At 40.9% G+C, this 13,448-nt stretch overlaps 1 protein-coding gene across 1 annotated transcript in view; it reads right to left on the bottom strand.

The window, feature by feature from the left end:
* The window catches only part of IL12RB2 (interleukin 12 receptor subunit beta 2), a 66,056-nt gene that overhangs the window by 31,117 nt on the left and 21,491 nt on the right, over positions 1–13,448 (bottom strand). Inside the window, exon 8 of the mRNA XM_044238435.1 lies at positions 9,467–9,546. Coding sequence (XP_044094370.1) covers positions 9,467–9,546 — 80 coding nt within the window. The remainder of the gene's footprint in view (positions 1–9,466; positions 9,547–13,448) is intronic.

Genomic DNA, 13,448 nt, shown 5'->3' with positions numbered 1-13,448 from the left:
TTCTGGGTAGCCCAACAGCTGCATTCCTCACTGTAAATTAATCCATGAACATCTAGCTTTTTATATTTCAGTCTCTGGGAACTTGATTAATGCAGGTCCTATCCCAGGTGCCCTTCTGGATCCACAAAGTCCAGGACTGGATCTCATGGTCAGTGCACCAGGGGAATGCCATATTGCTGAGGACTCTTCAGGGTGCACATTCAGCCTTTCCCTAGAAGACATCTTTGTGTTCTGGCAGGAACCAAGGAAGTTAACATTTTAATTGTCCATCACAATCAATTTTAAAGGCCTGAGGTGTAGATTAAAGTTAAGTGTCTGCTTTTGAAATTGTGGTGTTCTGAACTGTTATTAATAAATATGCCCTTCGTCACAGGAGAAAAACAAGATAAATTAAAGCAAAAGCTGGCTAGGGAAGAACATCCCCTCAGGTCTTTTCTCAATCCGTCCTTCCTGGACTCTTCTGTAGGCTATTATTTCACTCCCACACCATGCACCTTCTCCTTCAAGGCACTCCTTAAGAGTTAACTGAGCTCACAAAGCTCCCCATTCTTGGCAGGAACCCAAGGGGCTTCAGGCTTACTCTGACAACTGAGGAACCAGAACCCTAATTGAAAAAGAAAGAAAGAAAGAAAGAAAAACACCTTGCAAATCAGCCCTTATTACCTTCCCCTCATTCTCCTTCATAGACACCTCAGCAATCCCAATCAATCCTATGGTAGAGCACTGGAAGAAGGGGAAATGTCAGGTCATCTTGGATCCGATGAACTTGCCTTGGATCCAAGATGCCTTGGATCTACTGCTGTAGAAATCTAGCTGATTTCCACACACTACAGTGATCTAGTAAGAGATGTGGGTCTGAAAGATGAGTAAAGGTTCCTAGAGGGTAGTGAAGGGCCTAGACCCAAACCCTTGCATTTTCTCCTCCACATCTCCCATTTTAGACTTGAAAATATCGAGAAGGTAAAGGTAGGGTTAAGGTAGTTAGAGAAATAAATATGGTATCCCATGAGTTATGCTTATATAAAATGTCAAGCTCAAATTTTGGGATAAAAGTTAACATCTCTCAGGGAGTTGGCCTTCTTCACCAATTTGAAAATGGGCTTAACCTGTCCAATATGGTCCATGGAACAAAAAGCCAATTTAGTCAATAGGAAATCAGGTATTTATCCAGCTGGGCATAATGTCCTGAAGCAACTGTAAAGAGTTTAATTTGGTTTTTTAAAAATAACAACATAAAATTTGCAAATAATGCACGTTAATCCATCACCTCTGGATTATATTGGTCCTGATGTAATGGAATATCATCACAGAACTACAGAACCAGAAAGGATTCTATAGTTTAACAATTAATTCAACATTTCATTTTATCAATAGGGAAATAAGTCCAGGACTCGAAATGACTTGCTTAAGGCCACTCAAGGAACAGATGGAGGAGCTGAGAGTGGAACCCAGGGCTCTTGCCTTTGAGACTAGCGATCCCTCTACTCTGACGCTGTGCTCCTTACGTTGGCAAGCCTGAGACAATGAACAGATCACTATAGGGTGCTGTGTTTCATAGTTGGAATCCCAGTCAAGCTTCTGGCCAGACATTGGAAAGCGGCTTGTCTCATTGTGAGGATGTAGGACATTCTGAGGTGAAGCATCAACAGCAGACATCAAATCAGAAATTTTGGGAAAGTGGAGGTCCAGAATTCTTCTTTTCCAGAGTCAACAGGCCTTAGGTCACAAGGAGACTAACTGTGAACCCAGAAGAACTACCATGTGAGGAGCCAGCTAGGTCTTTCCAGATGAACTTATTTTACTCTAATGTTTATATATTTGGGTGTGCGGTGAGTAGAAACTATCTTTTTTGGGGCATACCACGAGTCAAAAGCTTTATATCTACTCTCCCATTTAGTCCTCATATCTTCCCATCCTGAGTTAAGAAATCGACGAGGCTTCACAGACAAAGTAGGGGGAGATTTTAGTGCGCCCCCTGGTGGGCATGAGAGAGGAAGGCGTTGTCCTGAATGTGTGCGATGTCCCTGGTACTTCTTGTACATTTATGAGCAGTGCTGAAAGGGGTGTCAAGCCAGGGTTCCTGCATTGTCACCCTCTCCTACTGGTAAAGGTATGCTAAACAGGAAAATCTGTCTTATTGTGTCCTTCAGGTTTTTTTTTTTTTTTTTTTTTTGCTGTGTGAGAAATGATTTTAACTTAGTAAACGTGACTTTTCTGATTTAGGTTTGTCTAAGAAGCAAAGAGTGAGCAGCTCCCTTATAAAACTATTGTGAGAGTTCTGTTGGCTGAAAAGTCTTTCAGCATCAAAAATAACGTGGTGAATATAAGACATGATAGGACAAAATCTGGCCCATGTCAGAATGCAAGTCCTCTGTGTTTTGTTTTTAAAATTATCTTTTTTAAAAGTAATCTCTACACCCAACATGGGGCTCAAACTCACATCCCTAAGATCAAGAGTCACGTGCTCGACTGACTGAACCAGTCTGGTGCCCCTGACTCTTCTACCAATCTATGAAAGCCCAGCCATCTTGACTCAGTTCCCACCACAGCTCTGTATAGAAGTCTCACCTTTGTCATAGTGTTGATTACAAAGTACATACAGTATGTGGGTTTAAGCCTGGGTACCTTGATTTCAGAACTCATGACTGTTTTCAGCAACCCCAGTCCAAACTGAAGAAATCACTGTATTGAAATGATCCATCTGTGGATCTGTCCTCCCACTAGCCTGTCAGCCCATCTTTGCCTCTTCGGCATCCTGCACCATGTTTGTCTTCTAGTGACTTAGCAAACACTTTTCATGATTCTCTCATTAATCTTTGCAGCCACCTCATGTGGTAAATTCTATTACTGTCTGCACTTTACTTGTAAGCAAAGGAAGGCACAGAGAGGATAAGCACCTTGCAGAAGAACACACAGCCAGTAAGCGGTGAAGCTACTACTTGAACCCAGTTAGCACAGCTCTACCTAGAGGATGAACTCTTAACTGTTGTCATGTTAGCACTCAATAGATAGCCCCAGGTGCTTTGCTACCCTGAACCTATTTAACTGATAGTCATCCCTCATGCTAGTCACCCTGACACAATGATTTCTACCTTATTTTGCAGCAGAAGAACAGCAAAATAATAAACTTTGTCAGAGCAAAACTTTGTCAGAGCAAAACTTGAACTCCCCTTCCATCTGTTTTCTATCTTGTTAATTCTTCTCTGCTAGCCACTTTCTTATCTTCGTCATTGACCACATTCTGTCATCCAACTGAAATTCCCTACATAACAGCTAGTATAATATGTATGACTAGTAAGCAAGGCAAACAACCTGTTCTTTCCAAAAATACCTTCAGAAATGCTGTGCCAGCCTGCTGGGAAGGGGAAGGAGACAGAGTTGAATATTACAACAAAACTATCAAAATCTTCTCGTTTGCTGCTTTTGTATTTAAATACCAAATCTGAAATTGGATGCCTCTGAAATTGGATGCTGCCTTTGTATTTAAATATTTTGTATTTAAATACCCATTCTGAAATTGGATGCCTCCTTTAATTATATAAAGGCCTCAGGGTCCCGACAGCCAATCTTCCCTGTGGATTTATGATAGACCTTCATTCTACATCAATATAAATCAGATTACAAGTAATATTTCCTACATTTACTGGATTTCTTTCATATGAGGAGGCCAAAGGACACATCCCCTTTGTGCAATGTGATATGGATGGGAATAGTCTTCATACAACACAGAGAAATACAGGGAGAAAGAGACAAGGAGAATGTGCCAACAAGGCTGCCTCTGGCCACAGCAGCCATTCTGAGGTTCTGCTGTGAGCTGCTGTAAGAGGCTTGTTACTTTCTCTTTCTTCTCACCTTCTGTGGTTTGAGGGTAGCTGTTTATCCAAATGAGTTACTTCATTTAGCAAATGAGTAAAACCCACCAAATCTTCTCCCCATTTTTAGAACTGAGTTTGCTTAACTCTCTTTTCTACTGCTTGTGAAGAGCCCTGATCATTCCAGGAGGGAGCCGCCAGCCTCACACAGCCACGGAGCTCTTGAAGTTTGAGTGAGATGTACTGCTCTCTGCTGCGGGGGAGGTCTTAGCCCCTGTACCCATGAGCACTTAGTAGATATGCCAGTTTTCAAAGACTTGGTAGGATAAGGAGAATGTAAAATAGCTAATCAATAATTTTAAAATATGACTACATATTGAAGTGATAATAATCCATACATATGTGGGTTAAATAAAATACATTATTAAAATTAATTGTACCTTTTAATTTTTATTTTATTTTATTTATTTTTTAAATATTTTATTTATTTGTCAGAGAGAGAGAGAGAGAGAGAGAGCGAGCAATCACAGGCAGAGTGGCAGGCAGAGGCAGAGGGAGAAGCAGGCTCCTCGCCGAGCAAGGAGCCCGATGTGGGACTTGGTCCGAGGATGCTGGGATCATGACCTGAGCCAAAGTCAGCTGCCCAACCAACTGAGCCACCCAGGTGTCCCCTTTTTATTTTTTAAATGTGGCTACAAGAAAATCTGAAATGATACATGTGGCTCTCATTTGTGGCTTGCTTTATATTTTTATGGGATGGTCCTTCACTACAGTGATCCTTTATATCCTTTACATCCTACCAAATGTTCTCCCACCCTTGTCCCAGCTAAAATGTTCTTCTGGGGTCAGTTCCAACATTACCTTGCAAGAGGTCTTCTGTGACGCCTCACCCATTCCTCTGCTCTCCTTGCTGACCCTGATCATCATTCCCCTAGCTGAATTTTGAACTGCTCCTTAACACCTAACTGTCCTCATCACCCCCATTTCTGTCCTCCTGGTCTGTGAGCTCAAGCACCTGAGGACAGTACTTGTCTTACTTCCATATCCCTGGCATGGAACAGTGCCCAGTACTAAAGAGAGGCTTTAATATGTTTGTCTGTTTGAGTGAATGGATGATAAATAAAGTGAACTGGGCTTCCTTTATAAACACATATTTCTCTTTCAGATCTAGGCCTCAACCACAATTTCAAGAAAGTTTATGGTCTGCTGTGATTAAGAAATTAACAGAAGAAACTGGAAAAGTTAATGTGACTTAAACCCATTGCCATATCTTTTCATACATTATCTATCTCTCTGTCTATCTACACAGTGATTTTCTCTTAAAGAATACATGTTGTGTTAACTGGAAGAAAAGTATATTGGAATCATGGATTGAACGCTTAAACAAAGAATAGGAAATAATAAGAAACTTGCACAGAAGGAAGAGACAGGGAATCCGAGGGAGAGGAGGCTAAAAGCCTACTCTTCGGTGTCATGTTAGAGTTCTTCTGTGAAGGACTCTAACATGACGCTGGGGCTCTTTGTGACAGAGCAACACTTTCTAATTGTCATTGCATTTATTGTTTTAACAACACCTTGGTATTTTGTTTTATTTCATAGATTAAGTTGTACTTTTTGGCTTCAGTACAGAATGAATTTTTGTCTTAAAAATAGCTACAGCAAAAAAAAAAAAAAAGTACAACATATTTTTGAAGAAACAGAACTTGAGGAAGAAACCTTTGAGCAGAAACCTGAAGTAAATAAGTAAGAACCAGAACAACAAAGCAAAGGTCTCCTTCACCCTCAACACATTGTCACAATCACATTCACATACACACATATTCTCAAACACAACCACACTCGTACCCACACAAAACTCCTTTACACACTCATACTCACTCACTGCTGTAGTCTGAATGTTTGTGTGTCTCTCCCCAAGATTCACACAGATGTTGGAATCCTAATGTCCAATGTGACGGTATTAGGAGGTAAGGCCTCTGCGAGGTGATTAGGTCATGAAGGTGGAAGCTTCATAAATGGAATTAGTGCCCTTGTAAAAGAGACCCCACAGAGCTCACTAGCCCCTTCTTCTTCTTCTTTTTTAAAAGATTTTATTTATTTATTTCAGAGAGAGAGACAGCACAAACATGAGCTAGAGGAGGTGCAGAGGGAGAAACAGATTCCCCGTTCACTAAGTAGAGAGCCTGATGTGAGGGTCAATCCCAGGACCCTGGAATCATGACCTGAGACAAAGGCAAAGGATTATTAACCCACTGAGCCACCAGGCACCCCTCACTAGCCCCTTCTGCCATGTGAGGATATAACAAGAAGTCTGCAACCCTGAAGAGGCCCCTCACCTGACCATGATAACACCTGATCTTGGACTTCCAGCCTCCATAACCACAAGGAATAGATTTCTATTGTGTATAAGCCACCTGGTCTATGGTATTTTGTTATAGCACCCACATAGACTAAGACACTCATCTATATGCACCCGCACTGACACATATACTCATATATACGTATCCACACTCACACCCCACACACATAAAAAACTCACACCCATTCACACTTACCCTTTGCACTCACACACATCTACAACACACATGCATATACATCACTCACACAGATGCACTCTCACCACACATATTCACACTCATCTACATTCATACTTCACGCAAGGGCTATACCCATTCAGCACCAAGTTGCTCGCTTCTGATGTAAACATCCTATAAAAATGAAAGGTCATCTCACATTTCCCCGGTTGCAAGAGAAACATGGTCTCGCTTTGTTCATAGACTAATGGGGTTTTACCTGGGGCTTCCTTTGGTGCCAAGACCTGAAATCCCCCTCTCCGCAGTGACAGGGTGTCCCTCTCATTGGGTTTCCCAGTAGTAATCAAAGTGAAAAAAAAAAAAAAAAAAGCCACACACACATACGTCTTTGCTTCCTTTCCCAGTGAGGTCTGATTTGGGCCTCACCACAGAACACCTGATCTGGTTGCAGTGTTTCTTTTTAGTCTGTCATTTAGACAAGTCCCCATGTAACGGCAATATCCCATCAAATTCCCAAACCTGCCTGAGAGTAGCATAAGGAATCCCCAGTTGGAAGAATGGGACAGGAGGGGCTCCAGACAGAAGGGGCAATGATTTCTATTCAGGAAAGGCTCCTAGCAGCAAGCACCATAGTACCTGAAATCTTCCTTAGGATGATGGAGTGTCATCTCCCTAGAACTGTTTCTGTGTTTGCAATGTGAGTGATGGGACTGCACACTGCTTTCATTTCCTCTGGCTCTTGGACTCTATAGCTCTGTGGTCTGAAGCTGGTCTGTTCATCTCAGTAACTCTGGTCAGTCTTTTATTCCCACTCCCAGATAAGTGGTCTACTTGGGGCCCCTGAATAAGCCTAGGATTTTGTAGACAAGGACTTAATCCTGTTATGGCCCCGAAAAACTGAGGACTAGATCCAACACTCCTTAAGGAGCCCCTCAGTCTGGATAGTCACCAAAGGTTTTGAAGGTGCCCTGTCTTGGCCACCAAGTTGGAGAAGTTTCTAGAATCTACATTTTTGGTTTTGTATTCAAGTCAGTTCCAGTCTAGCACCCACAATTCTGCCTCCACAAAAGGGGAAATTTTTTTTAAAGATTTATTTATTTATTTTAGAGAGAGAAAGAGAGGGCACACGAGCGAGTGAGCGAGCGCATGGGGAAGGGGCAATGGGACAAGAACAGTGAATCCTCAAGCAGACAACTCCTTGAGCATGGAACCCAATGCAGGGCTCAACCCCAGGGCCCTGGGATCATGACCTGAGCTGAAATCAAGAGTCAACTACTTAAGAGGCTGAGCCACCCAGGCGCCCCAAAAGGGAAAGTTTTATAACAATAAGAGATGCCCACCACAGCATAGACTGCTTACGGAGGGGAATTCTTCCTTTCCCAGATGGTCCCAGCAGAGGCATCCCTCTGTCCTGGGTGGAGTGGGAGCAATGTTTATGACAGGAAGGGTGGACTAGAAGAGAACTGGAGTCTTCCTGAATTCCAAGACCTCACTTCAGAATTTAGGATTTTCAAGGATTAGGGGCAAGATTAAAATGAGAAGCAGAGAAGTATTTGCATATGCACGTGGGCTGAGCCTTACCTGTGGCTAACAAATGTTTATTGGAACTAAAACAGTGTATCTTTTCAGATCACTGCTGAGGACATTTTGGGAGAAGGAATCTTTATGGAAGGAGGAATTTTGGTTTTAACCAGTGGCTTACTTGTGAAATGAAAACCAACAGCCAAGAATTGGACTGGGTTCTTCTATAATACCAATTATGGCTGCTCTAAATGTCTTGCTTTGAGAATTGCTTTGCTCTTAAACATGGCTTTATTTTAAAATAAATTTTAAGCTGCAGTTTTAGTTTCAAAGTGAAGAGCTTGGTTATGACTCACCAAGCTATTTATAGTGGTCTCATACCAGACATTTTGTGTGCGTGTGAGAGAGAAAGGAAAAGAGGGAGAAAGAGCTCATTTCTTGCCTGGCTCATTTCTGAAAACTGAAGAAGATTGCAATTATCAAAATCTATCATGCTAACCCCATCAGAGGACTTTATACTCATTTCTCTGACTGTCTGGGTTTTGTACTCATCAGCTTCCTAATTCCAAAACTGTTGACTTACCCTTATGTGGAAGATGTGTAAGGAGAGGGATGCAGGCTTGGGGAAGGAAAGAGGAGCATAGCTCTCCTGGAAACCTCTTACGAGCATTCCAGTCAGGAGCTCAATTCAAATAGTATTTTCTTTTCATAAAGGTGAGTCATGATGTAGCAGAAAGAGGTCTGGATGGGGTTTCAATCTCAATTCTGAACTTAGTAGCTGGGTAAGTGTAGGAAGAACATCCCCTCTCTCTCAGTTTTTCCATTTGTTAAGTGGGGATGCCTCGTACCTACCTCACAGGGTTTTTAAGGGATTTCGCGAAACAACCGCCCCAGATTTCAGCACTTTGTGAAACTCTCACACCCTGTAAAAACATTAGGTCTTACTGTTTTCTGGAAGGTTCTTCCAGTTACTACTGTTTTACTACTATTATTGATGAAGAGCTGCTTTCTGTTCCTGTTCACACTATTTTCTACTATTACTTGAGTTCTTGAGGTAGAGCAGCCTTCTTTCCACCCTCTACCTTTTTGGTATCTACAGAAAATATATTCCTGAAAATCCATATCCACATATTTCTCATCTTTAATTTCCAAAAAAAGTGAATAAGTAAGGTGACACAGTCATGGCTGGACATGTGCTCTGTAGGGAGAATAGGGTGACTGGGAGGGGCAACTGTCAGAAGAAATGCTGCAGTGGGGTCAGAGGGTGGACAGGTCTGGGGAGGAAGGCGTGGAAGTGGATAAGGAAAAGATGTGGTTGTACGGAGGCGAGAACACAGAGCTCTCACCTTTATCTGGCAAAAATAAATGACATTGAGTCAAGTGTCATGAGGATACTGTTGAGAAAATGAGTTCTAACTAAATCTTTGAAGCCTCATATAGAGCCATTGTGGAAATAAAACATATTTTTTTTTACCTTGAGACATTGTCCAAACATATAATTCTTTTAATATAACAATTATATCTCAGTAAAAACAAAATAAGACAAAAATAATTAAATATATGATTCTCTTGAATTTTATACTGACACTGAAAACTTACCTTCCAGAAAAGAGAAATCTGTTGTCTACTGTAGTCAATGTGCTGTTTCATGTACCAGACATCCAACGTCCCTGTAGGCTCTGTTTTGAAGGGGAAAAAACATATTTTTTGGTATCAGACACACACACACACACACACACACACATCCACAGATGCCCAATATAAAACCTTTCAAAGGCAATTACTTATTTAATAAATAACTCTGGGAGAGTAGGATTATAGAACAATTTCAATTTTCTTTGTGCCCCAGTATTGTTTTCCTTTTGTTAAACAGTGAACATGTATATTGTTGGCTGTAGAAAATATGAGGTTACCTTAAAAAAAATTTTTAAAAATGGTAAGGAAATTAGACTCCTAACACTCTCTTAAAATAGGTATTGATAAAATAACTCAGAGAAAGTATGTGTGGTTTCTTCTTTTTTGTTAGAATGCAGAAAGAATTCTCAGCAGAAAAATAAAACCGTAAATCATAAGGAAAATATTTTCTAATCCTATAAAATGTAAAATACAAATGATAAACTGTGTTCACTTCCATTCCTGAACTTACCATGTTGTGGCATAATTACTTGGTTTTATGATCATTAGGCAATGATCTACTTGACAGGAAGGCCTATCTCATTCATCTTAATATCCCTCACACCTATGTAGTGCTTAGAAGGTAACAGGCTTCCAAAAACTCTTTTTTAGGTGATGAATGAGCAAACGGACAATTAAGGCAATATTAGCTACTTCATGCTAAAACACAGGCCGAACTGATAGAAGGAATAACCACTAATCCATAAGATAATGGTCAAATATGACCTAATTTAATTCAAAAAAGTCAATCAAAGAGATTAGAAAAGGAACTGGACAATCAACTCCTATGTGTGTAAGAAAAAGACTGTGTGTGCACATGTGAGTGGGTGAAGTAGTTTATTTCTCCCATTATCAGATTTGTTTTGATTTACAGTCAGGGGTGGACTCAACAGAAAGAGTCCCTGAAAATAGTCTACTACAGCAATGTAACTTGTTTATCACTGACACTTAGAGTGTATTGAGATGAAGCTACATACGAGTTCCTTTTCGAGTGACAATTTCCATTTAACCAGATGGAAGTTTCCAAAACATTAAGTCCCAGCAGGAAAACAGAGGACAAGCAGCCAGGGAGAGAAGAAGAGAAAGAGGGAAAGGTAGGGAGCACATGGACCTGCACACACTATAGGCAGGTCCTGCAGAGGCCCACTCACAGTTATCTCCCCTGTCCTCCTTATCCCACAAAGTACGCAGCTCTAATGCAGTGGTTAAAGTGTGAGCTCCAGAGCTAGACCATCTATGGGCAAATCCCAACTCTGCGATCTTGAGCAAATGTTAACCACGTCCTTAAGCCAGTTTCCTCATCTGCAAAATGAGTGTCGTAGTTCTATATGTCACATGGGGCTGTTGTGAGAATTAAATGAATAGAAGCATCCTGACCTGTGATAAGCATTCAATAAATTTAGCTGTTGCTGTTTTGGAAAATGAAATGCTGGGAGCGTAAGGAGCTTGTTCAAGGTCCCAGAAATAGTAAGTGGTGAAGCCAGGTTTTGAACACTGGTCTGTTTCATCCCATAGCCCTAGCTCTTTGCTCTGTACCCTGCAGTTATCTGGCTCTGAGAAGGCTTACAATTTCTCTACAGTACTTCCACCCCCAACAGGTGCTCTTTCATATTCTAATCTCTTTCTTTGTTACACTTCCTTTTCCTGCCTCTCTCACCCTCTTTCCTATCTGTTTTTTTCAAAACTTTATTCATTTATTTTCTTCCCCTCTCTTCCCACTAGTGGTAACTTGTACCTTTGCAGTGAGGACCTAAAGATAAGAAATGTTTATTTAAGGGGCACCTGGGTAGCTCAGTGGGTTAAAGCCTCTGCCTTCAGCTCAGGTCATGATCCCAGGGTACTGGGATCGAGCCCCACATCGGGCTCTCTGCTTTGCGGGGAGCCTGCTTCCTCCTCCCTCTCTCTCTGTCTCTCTCTCTCTCTGCCTGCCTCTCTGCCTACCTGTGATCTCTGTCTGTCAAATAAATAAATAAAATCTTTAAAAGAAAAAAAAAAAAGAAATGTTTATTTAAGACATTCTGAAAATGCTCTCCATCCTTCAGGATTATGAAGAGAGACTCAGAAATCAAGCCTAGGGCTTTTTTCCTACTAGTCCAGATGCAAAAAGGTGGGGGAAAAAACAACAACAACACAAGCAACAGAAGAAAAGGGGACCTGAGAGTTATCAACAACCTACTATGTTCCAAGAACATCTGGACACTTAATAATCTGTACATTATCTCATTTAATGAGGACTAGAAGGCTGACAAAGGTTAAATGATCTACACAACACTTGGGGCTGGTGAATGGCAAAGCCAGGAGCTGAGCCCAAGTTCCACTATTCCCAAAGACACTGTTCTTCCATTACAGTTTACTACAATAAACAAAAATCTGAACAAACTAGATAATCCAGACATTGACTACATAATCAGGATTTGGAAGCCTGGGTGTGCTCAATGTCAAAGCCAGCTGACTTGTTAGTGCTAATGTCTCCAGTTAATTACATATTGGTAAGAAATTTGAAGGAACACTCATTGCCTTATTAAAGATCTATAACCTACCAGATTACTGTGGAGCTAAGAATTGAATTCTAGGATCACAGTCTCTTCAAAGGAAAAATTGCAAGTGAAACTGAAATTTTAATGGTGCCCACTTGCAGAGTTAGCCTCTATGGGAGAGAAATCATTAGTTGAATCTGTGTGAGTTTCAAAGTACAAAATTTCATGACCAGGGGTGTTAAACCACTGCTGCTTAAAGCAACATAAGTGCTGATATTAAAGAGAATCTCTGACATTCAATTGACACAAAATCACTTGAAGTTCTAACCTCAGTGTTATCTAACAAAGGCAGATAAAACTATTATAGGCAGGCCAGAAAAGGAAAGTCAAAGGCCAAGTCCAAGTGATTACAAAACAAATGAACACAAATGATTAAAAATACAAATATGGAGAAATGGAAGTCAGGTCTCCTGAGATGAAACTACCTCTTATATAATAAATGGGGAAACTATAGGGTTGAATATAGTCACCCGCATGAAAAGAAGGAAAGATCCAAAATTAAGCAGGAGATGGGCCTAAATGACCTTGAGGGGGCTTCCAACTCTAAAATCCCAAGATTCTGGGTTTCTGTGAAACAGTACGTGTGGCAAACAAATCAGAGTCAATCCAAGTGCTTCTGAGATGAGCATCCATATCTAAAGTCAGGCAAGTGCAGGGATGTGTCAAGGGCAACTGAATCACAGGTGGAAAGCAATCTCTCGACAGAGGTTTTCACAGGCAGTGAGGAGGAGTATAAAGATTTCCAAGAACAGTGAAAATGGAGAATTTACCACAAAGAGAATATGGAAAAGGCATTATCTTGAGAGAATTTAACACAAAGAATATATGGAAAAGGCATTACCTAGGGAGGTTTCAGGTAGTGGACTAAATGCAGCTCATGAGATTTTTTTGGTCCAAGTCATGCTCCAACCAGGACAAGGCAGAGATAAGTTATTTGTTGCCCTGGTTCCTCAATGTCCACTTTTTGGGGATGACACATTTATTTAAAATCTAGTTTTAAACAATTAGATTCAAACAGATCTTGTAAGTATCTACTTGATTAAATAAGTTTTAATTTCAGATGTTATCACTAGCTATGCCTGCACAGGATGCCCTACACAGACTCCCCGTTCCTCTTCCTTCTTGATTAATGATGTTTAACACTTGATTCACTCTTTCTTTTCACCTCTTTCTGTCACCTCTTTTACTGTCATGAAGGGCTACCAGGTTATTTCTTCCCAGGAGCTGGTACCGTCATTCCCTCTGCCTGCCCACTTCTAATGATATGTTTCTCTCAACAGATGTTTCTGTTTCATACTTCCCTGAGCAAAAAGAAGTAATCAGGCAGGGGTTCCCTCATCTTTTCACCATGGAAACTTCCAAAATTCACC

Source organism: Neovison vison, chromosome 2, assembly GCF_020171115.1.
Source record: "Neovison vison isolate M4711 chromosome 2, ASM_NN_V1, whole genome shotgun sequence".
Lineage (NCBI taxonomy): Eukaryota > Metazoa > Chordata > Mammalia > Carnivora > Mustelidae > Neogale > Neogale vison.
This window is presented reverse-complemented; position numbering and strand designations above follow the sequence as displayed.